Source organism: Pelodiscus sinensis, chromosome 14 (genome assembly GCF_052426305.1).
Source record: "Pelodiscus sinensis isolate ZL-2025 chromosome 14, ASM5242630v1, whole genome shotgun sequence".
NCBI classification, from domain to species: Eukaryota; Metazoa; Chordata; order Testudines; family Trionychidae; genus Pelodiscus; species Pelodiscus sinensis.
In genome coordinates, this window is record NC_143065.1 from 47,299,791 (window position 1) to 47,319,269 (window position 19,479).

Sequence of the window (19,479 nt, forward strand, 5' to 3'; positions counted from 1 at the left end):
AGGCCAAGAGACCGCAAACCCGTGTGGGTGGTGATCTTGCAGTAAGGCAACTTTCCTCCTCTGTGCCCAGGACTTATCTCCTTTGCAGCGGTCATCTGGAGGAGGGGAAATGGCTTCTCCTGGCTAACTGGACTGCCGTGGAGACAGGGTACTAATGCCCTCCCGTGCCTTTGCAGGGTCGCAGTGCACAGGACTGTTTAGCACAACTGTGCTCGGAGGCTCCTCCAGTGCCCCCAACCTCCAGGACTATGCACGCAGCCACGGCAAAAAGTTCGTCGCTAGCCTGACCTACAAAGACGGTAGGAATACTCTGTGTGTAGCAGATAATTGACACGTGTCTTGCTGTCCAAGGACGCGGCTGAGGCGCAGGTGACAGACTTTCCGAGGATTAAACCCAGCTGGTGCTGGTGCAGAGGGTTCTCAGTCCAAACAGTCATGCTGGCCTGTTGCGTGACTGAGCACGCGCTTGGTGCTGGGCCGCTGAGCTCTGGGCCAGAATCTGTCCCTGTGCACGTAGGATCTGCTCGCTTGTCCCAGATGGCCCCGGGGCGCATTAGAAGGCGAATCCTCTCCGTGGGGCTCTGGCTGCCATGCAGGCAGAATGACGAGCACGGTGAGATGAGGGGGGCTTACGAGCATCTGGGGGGAACCTCTGCAGTACACCGCATGCAGCCAGTCCTGTAGCCCCGGGGTGCTGGGCAGGATGCTGGAAGGGGATTGTTCCCATTGCTCGCTCGCTGCAGAAGCTGCCCCGAAGGAAGATTCGTGTGGCTGGGGCAGGCGCTGGCCTGTATCCGTCAGCGAGGGGAGCTGTCTGGCTGACACACAAGAGCAGCCACGTGTGGTTTCTACAGCACTTACTGTGTGGCGACTGCACCAGGGGCTGGGGCAGTTCTGGGGGGGAGAGCAATTGAACCAAACTGTAAACCCGAATACAATGGAAACCGCTCCCAGCCAGGGTGCAGCACCTCTGGCTTGTACTGCATGGGACGCAGGGAGGCAGTCCGGCCTCTAGGGGCTTAGTGGAGACGCTAATGGGGGTAACTTGCTTTTTCCCAGTTAGCACTGTGGTGGTGGCCATGGCCCAGGGTGAGTGGGACAGAATGGGGGGAGGGAGCTGAGCCCTTGGTATTGACAGTCTGCAGAGGGGTTTCCATACTGCTCTTGCCTCTGTTGGCAGACGTCGGGATAAGCCCCGGCCACTCCTGGGCAAGCCATAGCCCTGTGCGCAACCCCAGACTGTGGAGCAGAACATCCGAGGGAAACTTGGCCCCATGAACTGAGTCGAGGACAGGGCTTCCCTAAGGCAGCCTAAGGGTGGCGGATATGAGACAAGGAATCGGGGGGCTGCAGAGCGTTCTGTGTGCTGTGTTCCTAAGGGAGAAAGGTGGGCACACTACTCAGTGCCCCTCCCCCCAAGTCTTACACACTTGCCCATAGAACCCTAGAACTGGGAGGGGCCTCGGGAGGTCAGGGAGCCCGGTCCCCGGCCCTCACGGCAGGACCCAGCCCCATCTAGACCATCCCTGACAGGTGTCTGTCCACAACCCCCCAAGCCCCTTATTCTAGTGACATGGCACAGCTCATCCAGCGCACTCACTGCCCCGTAGCCACTCTGTGGGTGTAGCCAGGTTAGCACTGCTCTGGCCACACGGGAAAATGGGAAAAGAGAAAAACCCAGTATCCTCCAATGAATACTTCTCCCCAAGCAATCGCTCCATGTCTGGCCTCGGACGGCCTCCGCAGAGGAACCCGGCGCCCAGATAAACGTCCACCTCTCTCCACTAGATCTAATGGCCAGCGCCCCCGGGCTGGTACAGGCCACTTCATCTCGAATGATCTCCTGGTTACTGACGTGAAGTCGTCTCTCCCAGCTGCTGAGCTGCGGCTCCCTGGGACTGGGTCCGTTTCCCAGACCTGAAGAAGAGCTTGTCTCTCTTGCTGATGAGAGATTCATGAGATGTGCTGCTTGCGCCCATTCTGAACCCTGCCCACCTCCCCTCTGTCGGAGTCTTCCAGCCAGAAGGAACTGAGCTGGGAGCAGTGTAATGGTTTCACCTTCTCTTGGGAGGTGAGGGCATGTGTCTGAACGCTCCTACTCCTTCATTCCAGGGCCAGATGCCCCTTCCTCCGGATTGCCTAGGGTCAGGCTTCTTTCTTTCCCTCCAGTAGCTACTGGGAGGTTGGGGGGCAGGACCCAGGCCTGCCCAGTCCTCTGGGTCCCAGCCTGGGGACTCTGTAATTAGTAGTCTGCTGAGTGCTGGTCTTTTGACATTTCATTGCTCCTCGCTCCCTGGGCCACTTCCCCATAGTCTGCAGTGTCCTTGGTCTCACCAAAGTCCCAACAGCACCCGTCTAGGGTTCTGCGATTCTTCCTACCAGCCATGCCTGGGCTTCATTAGCCAACCCTGGGCTTCAGCAGAGTCTGCGCTGAGCTCCGCACGCTGAGCTGTCCAAGGTACTGCCACTTGCTCAGGAAGCCAGTACCTCAGCCTGCAGCTGAGCGCTACAAGGGAATTGGCTGGCTCTGGCCCAGTGGCTTCTTTAAACTGCCTTGCTGGGCCCTGATTGGCTGCTTCCACTGCAGCCACTCTGGCCCACCTGGAGGACCTCTCTCCTGCTCTTTTCCTGGGTAGGGTGTGGCAAGGCCGCAAGCTTCCAGCGGGGGGCGTCAGGGCCTAGTCCACCCTGTCTCGGGCAGGTCAGCTGGGATCTAGCTACATCATCCCTCCAGGGGGCTCCACAGCCGTCCTGAGCGGCCCCCTAGGGATCCTTCCAGTGCTGGCGTGTGCGCGTGAGCAGCGCGTGCTGAAGAACGGCCGTCGAGAAGCAGGCCATGGTCTCCCCTCCCCACCTGTCTGTCTCCTTCGAGTGCCCTGGCTGGCGGTGGGGAGCAGGCAGCTCAAGGCATCGGGCGGGGGGACGGGTGAAGGGGCTGGCAGGAACAGCCCGCTCTGCACAGAGGCAGCACGTTGACCTGGCGCTGGTATGCAGCCTGCTCACTTAGGGTATGTCTACACTACCCCGCTAGTTCGAACTAGCGGGGTAATGTATGCATACCGCACTTGCTAATGAAGCCCGGGATTTGAATTTCCCGGGCTTCATTAGCATAAGCGGGGAGCCGCCATTTTTAAATCCCCGCTGCTTCGAACCCCGTGTAGCGCGGCTACACGGGGCTCGAACTAGGTAGTTCGGACTAGGGTCCTATTCCGAACTACCGGTACTCCTCGTGAAACGAGGTGTACCGGTAGTTCGGAATAGGCACTCTAGTCCGAACTACCTAGTTCGAGCCCCGTGTAGCCGCGCTACACGGGGTTCGAAGCAGCGGGGATTTAAAAATGGCGGCTCCCCGCTTATGCTAATGAAGCCCGGGAAATTCAAATCCCGGGCTTCATTAGCAAGTGCGGTATGCATACATTACCCTGCTAGTTCGAACTAGCGGGGTAGTGTAGACATACCCTTACTCCATGCTGAGCATCGGGGCCGGCCTCCACGCCCAGAGCGGCAGGGACCCTTGGTTGCTCAGCCAGGCCCTGGGCAGCTTTCAGCGGGCGTGGTCCGGTCCGGTGGAAGGGCAGTAAATGGAAATCTTCCCGTGAGTCTGAAGGGGACAGGCCTGCTCAGGTCGCTTGCCCCAGATGTAGTTGGGTGTTCAGTCCGGTCTCCAGGGCCAGGCTGGTGCGGGAAGCTGGATGTTCTCTCAGTCCTTTGGGCGCCATTGAGGGGTTCTGGCTCCTGGCGGAGGCATTTTGAGACGTGAGCCCAGGCCTTCGGGGGCGTGTGCAGCGCAGCGGTTCCCATGCGAGTTCAGAGTGCGGCAGGTCACACCACAGCTTAGTTTTATTTGTATCGTTCCGTTTCTAGGGGGGATCAAATTGAGTTAATCTGGCTTGAAAATACTTGAATGCCACCCACGCCGTCCCATCGGTCACTAATTGCACGTTTATCGCAAGCCCTGCGGGCTGCTTGCAAATCGGACCCCGTTTGCTTTGGATCGAATCTGTGTGGGGCTTTTACTTGCGTCCAGTGGCTCTGCGCCTTCCCTGCTCTGGTATCCCACCTCCAGGCCTGCGTTTCCTCCCTTGAAATGCTGGCACACAGCCTCCTGGCCTGGGCGCTCATCGTTTAGCCACTAGAGCCCTGCTGAGACCCTGGATCTCCTCGCTGTCGGGGGCAGGGTCAATTCAGGAAGCGTCTGTGGCCTTTGCAAACCTGAGGACTGCTGGGAGTCCCCCAGGGCGTGCCAGGCAGCGCCAGGCATAGGAAGCTGCGCGGGCGAAAGTGCGCTGCAGTATGGGGCCAAAGGAGGCAGAGTGGCAGGGGTCCTACGGCCTGTCCGGTTTTTGATGAGCTAGATGGGTTCTAGTCCGCCCTGTGCAGACGCCATGCGGGACCTGCTGCCTGCATCCCCAGGGAAGACCAGCCAGACCCATCGGAGGATGCCAGAGAGGAGGAGTTTTTCCTGGGAGCCAAATGCAGTCTTACCTCCTGCAGTGGACCCCAAGTCCTGCCCTGCCCTGCTCTGCTCTGGCAGAAGCAAAGGCCCAGACAGACCCATTAGGGACTCATCCACATGCTCTGTGGCGGGCGGGCGCTCCAACGTGCAGTTCTCGGCCTGACTGCGCCATGCTGTGGGCAGATGTGAACTAGGAGCCCTGCTGAGTAGCCAGCCTCGCCTCCCTTCTTCATGCTGCCAGTTCCCCTCCGCCCTCCGACCATTCCAGCATGGGGGCTGCCCCACCAGCCAATTGGCCTCTGATATGCTAATGCCGACTGTTCGCAGGCCCCTGGCATGGAGGCTACTTGCCCGTCTCACTTTCCTCTCCCCCATCTTCCTTGGCTATCTCCCTGCCTCCACGTGGCCATCAGCTTGGAGCCACGGTCTGCACAGCGTGTCCCCTCCCTCAGCAGGCGTGAGTAGCGGAAATACAACCCACGAAACCGTGGCTGCAGGGAAAGACGTTGCGGGAGGGCTCCTACTTTTCATGGGGGACACGTAAGAACAGCAATGGCCCTAGTGGGTCAGGCCAGCAGTCCTGTCTCGCAGTAGTGGCCAGTGCCAGGTGCTTCAGAGGAATGACTAGAACGGGTCCTTCCCTTGCTGGCCGGTCCCGTCTCCTGGCAGCTGAAGCTTGAGGGGCACCCAGAGTATGGGGCTGCATGCATCCTACCTCTTAGTTAATAGCCACTGAGGAGCCTGTTCTCCATGGACACATCTAGTGCTTTTTGAGACTAGCTGTTCTTTTGTCCTTCAGACTATCCCCTGACAAGGAGTTCCACAGGTTAACTGTCCATTGTGTAAAGAAATGCTTCCTTTGATTTGTGTCACTCTGGTGCCTGCTCACCTAACTGGGGACCGCTTCTTTTTGTTATGTGAAGGAGCAAATAACACTTTCTCCACATCAGTCATGATTTTTATAGACCTCTATCATCATCTGCTTTAGTGAACTCTCTTTTTTCTAAAAGATGAACAGTCCTGGTGTTTTTAATCTCTCCTTATACGGACGCTGTTCAATACCACCAATGCTATTTCTTGTTGCCCTTCTCTGTACTTTTTCCAAATCTACTATCTTTTTGAAGCTCGGGTTAGCAGAAGTGCCCTTGGTATTCACGGTGTGGGTGGAGCATGGATCTAGAGACAGTAAGCTATTCTCTCTGTCTTGTTCCCTTAGCCTTTGTCCGAATAGCTCCCAACATTCTGTTCGCTGTTTGAACTGTCGCTCCACAGTGAGCAGAGGTTGTCAAGGATAATTCTAAGTCATTCTGAAGTGGTGACTACTAATTCAGGCCCTTTGTTTTGCATGCGTAGTTGGGATGTTTTCCAGGGTGCAATGCTTTGCCTTTATCAATGTTGTCTTTGTATCTGCCACTGTCTTGCCCAGTTGTCAAGTTCAGCGAGACCCTTTGCAACTCTTCAGTCTGCTTTGGACTTCACTACCCTGAGTAACTAGCGCTTGCACCCTCACTAGTTACCCCTTTTTCCAGACCAGCTATGAATGTTGAATAGCCCGGTCCCAGGACAGACCCTCGGGGGACCCCGGCATTCCTCCCTCTCCACTGTGAAACTGGTCTTCTGTTCCTACCTTGTCTTACCTGCCGTACTGAGCCATGGGAGGACCCCCTCTCATGCCATGGCTGCTCATTTTGCGTAAAGCCTTTGGCGTGGCACCGTGTCCCAGGCTTTCTGAAAGGCCAAGCACACCAGGTCTACTGGATCGTCCTCGCCCACCTGCTTGAGTCCCTCGGAGAGCTCTTACGCCTGTGCGAGGCCTGATTGCCCTGTACAGAGCCTGGGATGCGTTCCCAAGGCTCCGCATTTCTCCGAGTTGGAGATTCCTTTCCTGTGTCTTGCTGGTCGTCCTGGCACTGAAGTCAGCCTCAGCAGCCTGTAATTGCCAGGCTCGCCTCAAGCCTTTCCCAGGCATTTCACCTGCTCCCTGCACAGGGACCGGATGCCCCAGACAGGCCAGTGCAGTGTCTCCATGTCTGCTGGGGAAACCCTGGAGAACACAGGACTGAGAACTTGTGTGGTAGAGAACGGCTCTGTGCCCGCGCCCCCTGGTATAGCTTTCAGCTTCCTCCGCTCCTGCAGACTTCTGGGGGGCCACCTAGTGAATAACTTGGCAGCATAGCTCTCCGCTCTTCCCTTTGCCTTTTAAACACAAGCCTCTGCCTTGGTGCACCGTCCCAGAGAATGGGCGGGAACTAGCCAGCTCCCCTGGAAGCCTCCCAGAACCCTCTTAACCTCACCAAGCTCCCAGAAGCGCCTCCAGCGCACACAACAGCCAAACCGGGATTCCCACCCCCGACCCCCTGCTCTGCTTGGAATGTGTCCTGACCCGTCTGCCCTCGGCACCCCAAGGACTGTTCCTTCCTGTGTCAGCGCTGCGCCCGGAGAGCCTGCTGCTGCAGTCCGGACCACCTGCGGCCAGGGCCATAGTAACCTCCCGGGCACTGCCAGCTCAGCAGCCCTGCGCGAGAACGGACCCTTCTGGGTCGGCTTGCTCCAGACCAGTAGCATCCGGGGTCGCCCCTTCCAGGTGGCCAGGGCTGGGCCACTGCTTGGTGACGTGCTGCTGCAGCACCGGGGCCCGCTCTGCGAAGATCAGAGTAACCCAAGTAGCCTTGCCAGGGCTAGTGCTCCCCAGCCTGCCGAACCGCCTCTTCCAGCAGCCCCAGGGACCCCGCTGAGCGCTGTGTGACTGGCCCTCCAGTGCCAGCAGGCTGGCCGCGTCCTTCGCTGCCCTGGAATAGCCTGCTGCTCGTGCAGACCTGCTGCAGCGCCATCTGAGCAGGCTCCGGCTGCTCTCCGCTGGCCCCGAGCGTCCACGGGGCGTCCCTCCTCAGAGCTGGCTGACAGAAGGGGAGGAGAACGCAGGCTGGCGCCCACCCTGACGACGCTGCAGAGGCACGCGAAGCCACAACCCTGCCTCGGTTGTACCACCCACGACGCACAGTACGAAGAGGCCTCTCCCTCTGCCAGCCCAGGGCCGTGGGCAGGCCAGAAGGTGCACCTGGGGCGACACACCCGGCCAGACCCCCCTCCTTTCCTTTTTGGGCCCTGCATAGGCTCCACGTCCATCAGTTTGCAGGGGCTGTGTGGTAGCAAGGGGTTACTCCCTCCAACCCTCCTGTCTCTCTTCCTGGACCCGACTCCCGAGCAGCCCCTCCCGACTCCGAGTGCTGGGGCAGGGGTGTCCCCTGTATTTCCGAACGCTGAAAGCCAAAGGGGGCCTCAGCTGCATCCTAGACCTGCGACGCCTCAGCAAGTTCACCAGCAGACTCCAGGCCCGTATGGTCTCTTTGGCCTCTCCTATGCCTGCCTTGGGTCCGGGCTGTGCGCCACCCGTGTATTTCCATGTGTCAGTGACACTCGGGCAGCCGGGGGCCCGGCCGCTAAGGGAAGCCCTTCTGTGGCTGCCAGGCGTGGGACACACGCCCCCAACTGCAGTGGGGCCGAGCCCCAGCACTCCAGCAGGAGTCCGAAAGGCGGCTTGGCCTGAACCAGGCGCCCCCGGGTCCTGGGAGGGTTGTGCTGTTCGGCCTGTGGCTACGGGATTGCAGAGTGCCTGGGCCCTGTGCGTGGTGCTCCTTGCTGAGCCATGGGGTTGAACTGGCTTTTTGCTGAGGCCTGGGAACAGGCGCTGTGGCTTTTCCCCTCTCCGGCGCTAGTCTGCTGGGGTGTCTCCCGGGCCTGGCTTGGCTGGGCTTCAGCTGTCTGCAGCCCTAACCCTAACCCAGCCCAGCTGGAGCCCTAGAGCACGCGCAGCACAGCGGCCAAGGGCTGAGAGGGCTGGAGACGGAACGCCGCTGTTGCCCTAGATTGTCGGGTCAAAGCCGCAAAACGCTCTCCAGTCCGACAGCCTGTGGACGGGAGCCTTGTCCTGCTTAACCTAGACTGTCCGCAGAGCACGTCAGCGCCGCTTCCCCCCGGTTCAGTCCCTCCCGGTTAGGGGCGTGCGCCCCGCGGGCAGTGCAGAGCACGTCAGCGCCGCTTCCCCGCGGTCCAGTCACTTCCCTCCCTTCTGGTTATGGGCGTGCGCCCCACGGGCAGTGCAGAACACGTCAGCGCCGCTTCCCCGCGGTCCAGTCACTTCCCTCCCTTCTGGTTAGGGGCGTGCGCCCCGCGGGCAGTGCAGAACATGTCAGCGCCGCTTCCCCGCGGTCCAGTCACTTCCCTCCCTTCTGGTTAGGGGCGTGCGCCCCACGGGCAGTGCAGAACACGTCAGCGCCGCTTCCCCCCAGTCCAGTCCCTCCCGGTTAGGGGCGTGCGCCCCGCGGGCAGTGCAGAACACGTCAGCGCCGCTTCCCCGCGGTCCAGTCACTTCCCTCCCTTCTGGTTAGGGGCGTGCGCCCCACGGGCAGTGCAGAACACGTCAGCGCCGCTTCCCCGCGGTCCAGTCCCTCCCGGTTAGGGGCGTGCGCCCCACGGGCAGTGCAGAACACGTCAGCGCCGCTTCCCCGCGGTCCAGTCCCTCCCGGTTAGGGGCGTGCGCCCCGCGGGCAGTGCAGAGCACGTCAGCGCCGCTTCCCCGCGGTCCAGTCACTTCCCTCCCTTCTGGTTAGGGGCGTGCGCCCCACGGGCAGTGCAGAGCACGTCAGCGCCGCTTCCCCCCGGTCCAGTCCCTCCCGGTTAGGGGCGTGCGCCCCGCGGGCAGTGCAGAGCACGTCAGCGCCGCTTCCCCGCGGTCCAGTCCCTCCCAGTTAGGGGCGTGCGCCCCGCGGGCAGTGCAGAGCACGTCAGCGCCGCTTCCCCGCGGTCCAGTCACTTCCCTCCCTTCTGGTTAGGGGCGTGCGCCCCACGGGCAGTGCAGAGCACGTCAGCGCCGCTTCCCCGCGGTCCAGTCCCTCCCGGTTAGGGGCGTGCGCCCCGCGGGCAGTGCAGAGCACGTCAGCGCCGCTTCCCCACGGTCCAGTCACTTCCCTCCCTTCTGGTTAGGGGCGTGCGCCCCACGGGCAGTGCAGAGCACGTCAGCGCCGCTTCCCCGCGGTCCAGTCCCTCCCGGTTAGGGGCGTGCGCCCCGCGGGCAGTGCAGAGCACGTCAGCGCCGCTTCCCCGCGGTCCAGTCACTTCCCTCCCTTCTGGTTAGGGGCGTGCGCCCCGCGGGCAGTGCAGAGCGCGTCAGCGCCGCTTCCCCGCGGTCCAGTCACTTCCCTCCCTTCTGGTTAGGGGCGTGCGCCCCACTGGCAGTGCAGAGCACGTCAGCGCCGCTTCCCCCCGGTCCAGTCCCTCCCAGTTAGGGGCGTGCGCCCCACGGGCAGTGCAGAGCACGTCAGCACTGGTTCCGTAAGCCGCCAGGAGCAGGCGGTGGGTAGCAGGGCGAGAGGCTGCCGCCGCCAGCTGCACTAGCCCCCTTGTCGCCCTTTTCCCAGGACACATGAGCAGCGTAAAGGAAACGGGAAAAGGGAGCGGTTTGGAATCCCAGCAGAGGCGGAAGTCTGAGCTGCGGGGCTTTGTTCCCCCCGGGCCGCAGATCCAGTCTCCTTCTCTCTCCCTTCCAGTCTGCTCCGGCCGGTCCCTTCCACCTCTTCTGAGGAGCTCCCAGGCCTGCCCCCTTACGGCTCACTGGGCCCACTTTTCTGGTGGATTATGGAAATAAAAATCTGTCCCGAGAATCTGTTTTCAGCCCTTCTCCCCAGCGCCCCAGAACTCCTGGCGGGCAGCTTCGCTTCTCTGTGGCCAGGAACCTGGCCTGGCTCATGCCCAAAAGGGTCCTCGTGGGGCCCAGCTCTGTGGAGGGGCCCTGCCAGGTGGGGTGAGGCCTGGGGGCACCCACTTAAATTCTGTTCAGGTGTGTATTTGACTTTCCTCTTGACACCACAAAGCTCTCTGCTTAGCACAGACCCTGGAGGGGACAGGCTGAGGCACTTTGCTTCTCGCCAGCATGGCCTGTGTGTGCTGCTGTGTTCTGTTGTGTGGCTTTGTGCTTTCCTGACTCTGAGCCCGTCCTGTCACTTGTCGCCTGTAGGAGCCCGCACGGCCCAGAGGGCAGAGGATCTAGGCAGCCTGAGCCGGGAGGCCAGGGAGTGCCACCTGTACGCAAGGTGGGGCTCCAGACGCATCCAAGGATTGGCGGGAAGATGCTAGATGGCATCAGGCAAGAGGGGCGGAGAGGCCAAGAGAAGCAGGCAGCACTGTCCAGAGGGGAGGGGCGTGGAGGCCAGGCAGAGGGATCAGCGTGAGGGCTCTGTCAGACAGGGAGGGCTGCAAGCTTGCAAGTCTCCGGGCTCCCTAGGAGCAGGCTATTAACTGAGATGATCTGTTTTTATTTCCTCAGAGCTCTTGTCTATGCCAGCCGTAAAACGATTTTCTGTGTCGTTTGCAAAGCATCCGACTAATGGTACGTTTGCTTCCTTGATTTGACGTTTCCTCATGCTTCTAACCTCACCCTCCTGTTCTGGCCTCTGCACGTCACTCTGTTCCCCTCCCTTCGCCTGCTCCTGTTCCTCTGCGTGTCTGTGTATCTGGCATCCGGCTAGCTCCCTGCTGTCTCCTTGTGACTAACCTGCTCTGTCTGTGTGGCTGCCTGTTGGGCCAGGCCTGGGCCGGCAGCTAGCGCCTGTGGAGCCCAGTGGCGTTGGCTCTCTACCGACTGCACGCAGCAGCTCGACAAGCAGTCCAATTGGCTCCTCCATTCTGGGCTTGCCGTGCGAACCCTGCAGCATGATCCCCCGCAGGCCGAACCTGGAGCAAAGTGACTCCGCCTCCCAGCTGGTGGGCCTGGCGGCAGGGAAGAGGGCAGCTCGGAGGGGTGAGGTGATGCTAGTGAGCAAGGGGAAGGTGTCTGGTGACCATGGAAAACGCAGTCTCCAAGGTGAGAGCTCGGGGCTAACAGAGCTGGGTTCCCCGCACCTCTGGTAGCTCTGCTCTCCCACCTGCACAGGGCCCCTCTCTCCATCCCCCAGCCAACATGGCTGGTCCCCCCTTGTCACCTGCGCCCCCCCAGCCTGGACGACTCCCTTTCCCTCTCACAGAGGTGGCCCCCAGGAAAGGTCCCTGCCGTCCAGAGGGGCAGTGCCTCGCGAAGGAAGGCTGGCTCCATCTTGGCTCCCCTCTGCTTAGCCGGGAGGGAGGCCCAAAATGGAGCTGCCTTGTCCTCCCCACCCCAGCAGCACGGGACAGGGGAGTAACTCAGCTCCTTGTGCTCGCCCAGCTGGCCTGCTCTGGGAAGCCCTCCCCGGTGCTGATTCAGGTGCATGGGAGACAGCTGCTTCTCCTGGCCAGTTCCAGCGGCTGGCAAGTGTTGGCTCCACGGCTGGTACAGGCACGTTCCTTTTGGGCCGTGGCCGGCAGGCCTGCCCTTCTGCTGCTTCTGAGGGAGGCTGGCCTGGGGCTCAGAACGGCCAGCGTCTCCATTCAGTCTGAGCCCTGCTGGTCTGGAAGGTGGCGATCCGAAAGGCCCTGGCCCTGCGGGGGAGTCAGCACAGGCCGGCTCAGGGTGCCACAGCAGGGAGGACGGGCACTGGAGCTGGGTGGGTGGCCCAAGCCCAAGGCAGCCCTGAGGATGCTCAGCGTGCGAGTGCGCTCTGAGCGCTGCGCTGGCTCTGGGGCTGCGCTTCCCACCTAGTGCGGTAGCTGAGCCCGCACCCGGCTGGTGCCGCGCAGCCAGAGTTAGTCGCAAGCAGGTCAGACCCCAGGGGGGTTTCCCAGGCAGACTCAGCCTCCCCCTGGCCAAGGCAGCAGCTGCCTGGTTCGTTCCAGTGTGGGCAGCCCCGTGTCACTGACGGGGGGGACCAAGCCCTTCCCTCGTGCAGCAGCCTCACGCGCCGACCCCCAGCGCCTGGAGGGGAATGAGGCCCTGCGGTGCGTCTGAGAAACACCACCTCAGCGCGCGAGGCTCCTTCTGCCATCAGCCAGTGCTGGAGCCTGCGCCTGTTTGGTAACAGCGAGGGGATTAACCCCAGCGCAGCTGTGCTGGGGAGGCGACGGGCTCCCTGTCGGGATCCATCATTTGAAAACTGCTCTAGGTTGGCCAAATGCAGGACCCATGGGGTGAAATCCTCCGCTGGGCCAGACCATCGTAGACCCGGCTGGCTGCAGGAGGAAGAGGGCACCAGTGTCAGGAGTTGCCTGTGCATCAAGGGAGGGAATTCGGTGCCTTAAAAGTTCTGCGGAGCTGGCTGGGGTCATTCCCGGAATTTCTTCGAGTGCCTGCTCACGTCCATTCCACGTAGGTGTGCACCGCGGGCACCGTTTGCCAGAGAGTTTCCTTCAGTGGTACCCGTCGGGCCAGCCAGGGAGCCCCTGCATGTGTCCCCCGCTGGCCCTCCACCGCCCCAGGTCCTTCTTGCCGCTCCTGACGGTTGTTGGAGCTCCCTTCTCACTTGCCTGCAGTCGTGATCTCAGCGGTATCTCCCGCATTCTCAGTAGCTAGCACCTTGTTAAACCCCTTTGTTTTCGTATCCAAGTTATCTTCCCTGTTAGTTAAGTGGTTTGGGTTGGGGCTCACCTGTTGTGTCCCCTTCCCACACAGCCCATGGGGCATGCCAGGGCACCACAGTTTTAAGCCCTATGCTGACTATTCCAATCCTATGCCCTGTGGTGACCCACACGATTTGTGCTTGGAGGCCCACGTCCCAGCTAACTGCAGAATCTGTCTTAGTTTCAAGCCCAGAACTCCGCGTGAGAGGGACTCGCGCTTGAAGATACTCCTTATGGAGTCGGTGCTTTGCCCAGCACCATCGTTGGACTTGGCACCGGAATCCCACAGTGCTCCGCCCTCGGTGTGGGAGACTCCTGGTTCCTCGGGGGCCTCGTCGGCCTCGGCGCCCCATGGCACGGCACCGCTCACAGCACAAGAAGAGGAGAGTGGAGAGGGGCAGCTCCCCACCTCACCGTGCGCCCCCAATCGGGGTACTCTGTTGTGCCCTCACCGGCCGTGAGGTTGACGGCTCTGGGGCCGGAGCGTGGCCAGTTGAGCGTGACCAGGAGCCGCGGTGCCAGGGAGGAGTCGTTTTGGGTCCACCGGCCCTCCACTCTGGATACGTTCGAGGGCGTAGAAGCTGATCGAGTTGACGGCTGACTTGCCCTCACTTCCCCTGGAGCGTCAGAGCCGGTCTCAGGCCTGGGCCTCGTCAATGGCCCGTACCACCTCCCATACCGGCACACCGTGCGGCATGGCGTTCCCTCGCCTGGACATCAGTGCCAGCACCAGTGGCTTCTCTCTCTCAGAAGTCCAGAGAGAGCTCGGCGTTGAGTGTGCTCATCCCGGTGGCCCAGTTGGTGACACCAGAGCCACTTGTGCCCCCTCTGCCAGTACGGCACCAGGGCAAGCCGGCCTCCATGGCCCAGCACGTAGAGAGGCTTTGGTCCCCAGGCCCAACCTCCACACTGCCGTGGTTGGAGTCTGATTACTCGTCATTGTCCGATATGGAGTCGGTACCGTCAAGGGCATCCCGTTCTCGCTTTCGGCACTGCTCCTCCTCCCGGCACCGGTCATGATCCCAGCACCGCTCCCTGTCTTGGCGCTGCTCCAGATCCCAATGCTGCTCCAGGTCTTGGCACTGTTCCCAATCACAAGGTAGCGAGCGCCGAGTCGGCGTCCCAGGCCTCTCGCAAACTTGGCCTCCGCAATGGCAACAGCTGTTCTGGACCCCCTGGGTGTACCATCAGGCGCAGGGGAGACTCCCCTCCATGGCGGGATATGCACGCTTGGGGATTCGAGCCTCACCTCCGGCTACTCCACTGACCAGTGCCCCGGCACCGCAGCCCTTCGCGGTACGGGGGGAGTCCCCCACACCCCAGTGGGAGGCCATTGGAGCAGTCTGCCCCATCTCAAGCATCCAAGCGGCCTCAGCAGAGGGAGGACTCCACAGTGCAGGAGAACTCATCGTCCTCCCTGAATGAGGCACGAGGGTTGGCCTCATCATCAGCTCCAGCCATGGACTCCCGGGCCCATCAAGAGCTCCTTGGGAGACTGGGCCAGAGTCTGGGGGTCCAGCTCGAGTGGCCCTCCGAGGACTCGGCCCTATGGCCAACATTCCCAATGCTGAGGTGCCATCCCGCATGGCCCTGCTGCTAAATAAGACAGTGGGCAAGATCACAAAGACCCTCTGGCAGATGCCAGCATCTGCCCTGCTCACGGACATGAGGGCAGAGCGCTGGTACTTTGTCCCTCAAGCGGGCCATGAGCACCCGTTCTCCCACCCGCTACCTGGTTCAGTGGGGTGCAGGCCGCTAATCATCGTGAGCGGCAGGGCCAACCTGCCCCTAGCCCTAAGAACAGGGAAGCTAAGTGCTCAGACCTGTTGGGTCGCAAGGCCTGCGCCTCAGGCAGTGCCTTACTCAGGATCCATCGCTAGCCAGCAAGTCCTCCCGAGCAGATACTTTACTCCCAATACTTCCTGGTCCCAAAGGCCAAGGGCAACTTCCGTCCTAGTCTAGATCTGAGGGATCTAAATACCTTCATAGTAAAATCCAAGTTCAAGACGGTTACCCTGGCCTCCATCGTTCCTTCCCCAGACGCGCGAGACTGGTACGCTGCCCTCGATCTCAAGGACACCTATTTTCACATTTCCATCGTGCCTGCATGCGGGCGCTTCCTCCGCTTCAGGGTGGGCCACGATCATTATCAGCTCACGGCCTTGCCCTTTGGCCTTTCCACGGCCCCCAGGGTCTTCACCAAATGTGTGGCAGTGGTGGCCGCGTTCCTGAGGAAGCGGCAGGTCAAGGTCTACCTGTACCTAGACAATTGGCTGAGAAGGGGCTCGTCCCCATCTCAGGCGGTCAGCCTTATATCCCTCGTAAGGGATCATTCCTCAAGCTGGGCCTCATACTCCACAAAGCCAAGTCTACCCTCATTCCCACCCAGGCGATAGAGTTCGTGGGATCTCTGTTAGAAGCGACAAAGGGCAGAATCTCCCTGCCCCCAGAGCACTTGATGGCAATAATGGACGCCATTCTGCAACTACAGTCATCCCCCACCATGATGGCCCGCTGTTGCATGAGGCTACTCGGGCTTCTGGCAGCCTGCACTTACGTGGTTCGACACGCCAGGCTCAGAATGAGACTGCTTCAACTATGGCTGTACCAGACCCACAACCCAGCTTTCCAGCATCCGGACGCAGTCGTGTCAGTGCCCGTGGACATGCTGAAATGCCTCGATTGGCGGCCCACGAAGGGATGCCGTTCATCACCCCTTCCCTGTCCATCCAGCTGGGGACATTCGCCTGCGATACGGGCAGGGAACCCACCTCGGGAAGCTCTGGACACAAGGTCTGTGGGGCCCCACGGATCTCTCCCTCCACATCAGTGTCTGAGCTGAGAGCTCTCCGCCTCGCTCGGGCGTGTTCCTACCGCAGCCCCGCAACAAGCACGTTTCGATTCTGGCCAGCAACACGGCTGCAATGTTCAGTCTAAAGAGACAGGCTGGTGCTCACTCCTACCCCTGTGCAAGGGGGCTCTATTCCTCCGGGAGTTCTGCGTGGCTCACGAGCTTCACCCGGTGGCCACCTACCTCCCCAGGCTCGGACCGAGTTGGCGGGCCGCCTCAGCAGGTCCTTCCAGGGGCACGAGCAGTCTCTGAGGGCGGATGTAGCCCTCTCCATCTTCCGCAGGTGGGGGTTTCCCCACCTGGACGGGTTTGCTACCCACGTCAACAGGAAGCGTCCCCGGTTTTGCTCTATTTGGGCACAGCCCGGGGTGCCGATCCCCTGGCCTGCTGTACGCCTTCCCGCGGATTCCCAGAGTAATCCTTGGGCTCAGCGACCCTGATAGCCCCAGCCTGGCCATGGCTGCGTTGGTTCCCAGATCTCCTTGCCTCTGGCTCTCCCCTTGTGCCCGGACCTGATCTCCCAGGAGTTCGGCAGGCTCAGGCACCCGAAAGCTCCATGGTTAACGGCCTGAGAGGCAGCCCTCCTGGGGAGCCGGCAGCCCTCCACCTGCTCTTCCTACCTGGAGAAGTGGGAACCGTCTGCGATCTGGTCGGGTGACAAGGGGGTTCCCCTATGGAGGCCCCCGGTCCCGGTTATCTTGGACTATCCCCAGGGCCTGGCTGCCTGCTCTGCGAGTCTCTCTAGCAGCCACCGCGCCTTTGCACTCTGGCTCGAGGGGGGCGGGGGAGCGTTGTCGCGGACCCCATGGTGCATCGATTGCTCAAGGGCCTGGGCAGGGTTTACCCCCAGGGGCGGAAACTGGAGCCCCCTTGGGATCTAAGTTTGGGGCTCTCGAGGCTCATGGTTCCCCCCTTTGAACCATTAGCCACGTGCCCCGGCTTGCACCTCTTCTGGAAGGATTCTTTCCTCGTGGCCATTAACTCAGCCAGGCGAGTGTCGGAAGTCCCGTCTACGGCCTTCTTCGGGGTGAGGTCAGGCTGGCCGCCACCCGCCGTTTCTGCCTAAGGTGGTGTCGCATTTCCATGTCCATCGGGACGTATTTCTCCCTGTGGCTTACCCCAAACCCCATAGCTCGGGGGCAGAACAGGCGCTCCACATGCTTGAACGAGGCGTGCGTTCTCTTTTCATTTAGAGAGGACCAAGCCCTTCCACAAGCCCCCCCCCCAGTTGCTGGGAGCATTAGCAGAAAGGATGAGGGGCCGGCCAGTGTCAGCCTAGCGTATCTCGTCCTGGTTCTCAGACTGCGGCAGGGAGTGCTACCAGCTGGTGCGGGTTCTGGCTCTGCCCATTAGGGCGCACTGCACGAGAGCGCAAGCCTCTTCCACAGCCTTTGCAGCCCAGGTGCCCATCGTGGAGATCTGCAGGGCCGCTGCCTGGTGGTTGGTGCGCACCTTTGCAGATCACTGCGCCAGCACGCAGCACGCCGGGGAGGAGGGGCTGTGCTGCGATCCGTCTCTAGGTAGACTCCGACCCGCCTCTTGAGGTTTGTGCTTTGGAGTCACCTTGGTGACTGGACGTGAGCAAGCACTCGACGAGGAAACGGTTACTTACCTCCTGTATTCTCACCTCCGTTCCACGTCCCTCCCGCCTGGGGGGTGCAGGGCCAGCGGGGGACACATGCACCGCTATAGCGGCGCCACTGCAGTGGCTCCCCGGCTGGCCCGACGGGTACCAGTGAGGGAAACTCCGCACACACCTACGTGGAATGGACGTGCGCAGCGCTTCTCAAAGAACAGTTACGAAGTAAGTCACCGGTTTTTCTTGGCGCACTCGTCGTCTTGGGGGCTGTGAGTGACTCGTGCTCCTCTGCGTTCCCAGAGCCGCCAGCGGATCCTGTCGCGGCCTCCCGCTGGCTGGCTGCCTCCCTGGCTTGGCCCTCCAAGCCGTGCGCTTTCTCCCCTGTGCTCAGGAACGCCGGCCTGGTGGGAGCAGGGCCAGGCCCGGGGCTGCCTTTCTTGTTCCCTAGCTCCACTAGGCCTTAGTGACACACGTGTTCTGGGGCTTGGCATTTTGGAACGGTTTTCAAGCTGGGCCTCTGAATGTAAATGAGCTCTTCGGGGGCACTGTGCCTGGGGTCGGGTGGGGAGGAGAGGGCTCTTCCTGCTCCTCAGCCGGGGGCTGGGGCTCAGCGCATGGCCTTTCCCCACCTGTCTCCGTTGTCTCCTTTCTCAGCTGTGGTCCCGCTCTCCTCCAGGTGTGCGCGAACACCGCTGTGTTGCCCAGCTGCTGCGCCGTTTTTCCTCCGACTGTGCCGTGAGACAGAGCCTCTCCTTGGACGCCCCTCTGGCCCACCACCTCCACCAGTGCTCCTACCACCTGCGTCTCTTCAGGGGCTGGCTGCTCTCGGGCCGGGACGATCTGGAGCGCCTCTACGGTACCGCCCGCTTGAGAGTGCGGTGTGCTGTGATTCCTGGCCGGCAGCGCTGCCCCTGGCCTCTCGGGGAGGGAGGCGTGTGGCTGATGGGGCCTGTGGAGCTGGGACTGACTGCAGTCAATGGGGCCGGTGCTCCCCTGTGGCTTGGGGAGCTGTCCTGCGGCCTTGAAGGGAGGGCAGGTGGCTGGCAGCTTGCGGCGGAGGGGCCGGAGCCGCAGTGCAAGGATGCCCCTGAACGAGCAGGCGGCCGCCGCGTGCAGACGTGCATGTGCCTGCGCACGCTGGACTGCACTTTGTCAGCTGTGCCTGTGAGTTTGTGCCTGGGCGCCCTGGTGCTGCCCCTCCCAGGGCCTCTCTCCAGGCCCGGTGCCGCTGGCTGGCCGCACCTCGGGGTCACGTTTCTTGACTTGCTGAGTGTCCCCGTCTCCGGCTGTGTCCCCTCCCTTCCTCTTTTTGCCCAGTTCAGCCTGGGCCCATGGCCTCACGTGTGGGTTATGCACAAGCCCCTGGGCTCCCAACCCTGTCAGCCCTGCAATAGTCTCTTCCCCACAGCCGGGGGCATGGAAGCTGCCTCTGGCAGTCCCACACCCTTCCAACTGCCTGATCTGCTCAGGGAGCATGGAACTGAGAGAACCAGCTCAGGCTCCTGTTTCTAGAGCGTCTGCTGAGACCCCCACATCCAAGTCATCCGCCAGCACGCCAGACCCTGGGCACTGCAGGGGCCGTCTCTTCTGCCACAGTCAGCGAGCCCTGGGGGCCTTTTGGAACCATCTGAACCGCCCCTTTTCTGGAATAGGGGAAGAGGAAGGGCAAGTCACTTGTCAGTCTGGGTCTCCGGAGATGTCCTGCTCCGGGTGCCTCTGCGGTTCCCACCCCCTTCGGACCTGCGACCACAGCACCAGAGGTGAACGTGCCGATTGGGCTCTGGTACCATCCCGGGGTGCCTGGTACCCTCCAGTCTCTGACCATGTCACCTCAACTGAAAGACACTCCCCACTGGGGCGGGGAGACTAACCTGCTGGAGTCGGTTTTCTCCACTGCCGCCGTCTCCCATAGCTCATCCCAGCTCCTGCCTTCCGTGTGCATGTACACGGCGCGCCTCTCGCCATTAGTGACTCAGCTTCCAGTGTGGATGCGATTTCAGGCGCCTTTTCGGTCCCCGTGGCTGAGTCAGAACCATTTGCCCCCCGATGGCACAGAAGATGGACGTGCAAGGTTCCCCCTCCTTCGGGTGAAATTCCTGCCCAGAGAGAACACAGTCCTGGCAAGGA

General features: G+C 61.5%; 1 protein-coding gene across 11 annotated transcripts in view; it reads left to right on the forward strand.

Moving 5' to 3' along the window:
* The window catches only part of PPIP5K1 (diphosphoinositol pentakisphosphate kinase 1), a 130,554-nt gene that overhangs the window by 86,641 nt on the left and 24,434 nt on the right, over nt 1–19,479 (forward strand). For 4 of the 11 annotated variants that reach the window (XM_075916965.2, XM_075916967.2, XM_075916964.2 and 1 more), the window contains 3 exons: nt 177–299; nt 10,779–10,841; nt 18,029–18,208. The exons of 1 other annotated variant lie outside the window; for it this stretch is intronic. In XM_075916965.2, coding sequence (XP_075773080.2) covers nt 177–299; nt 10,779–10,841; nt 18,029–18,208 — 366 coding nt within the window. The remainder of the gene's footprint in view (nt 1–176; nt 300–10,778; nt 10,842–18,028; nt 18,209–19,479) is intronic. 6 more of the 11 variants (XM_089782136.1, XM_089782134.1, XM_089782135.1 and 3 more) reach the window with 6 other exon arrangements.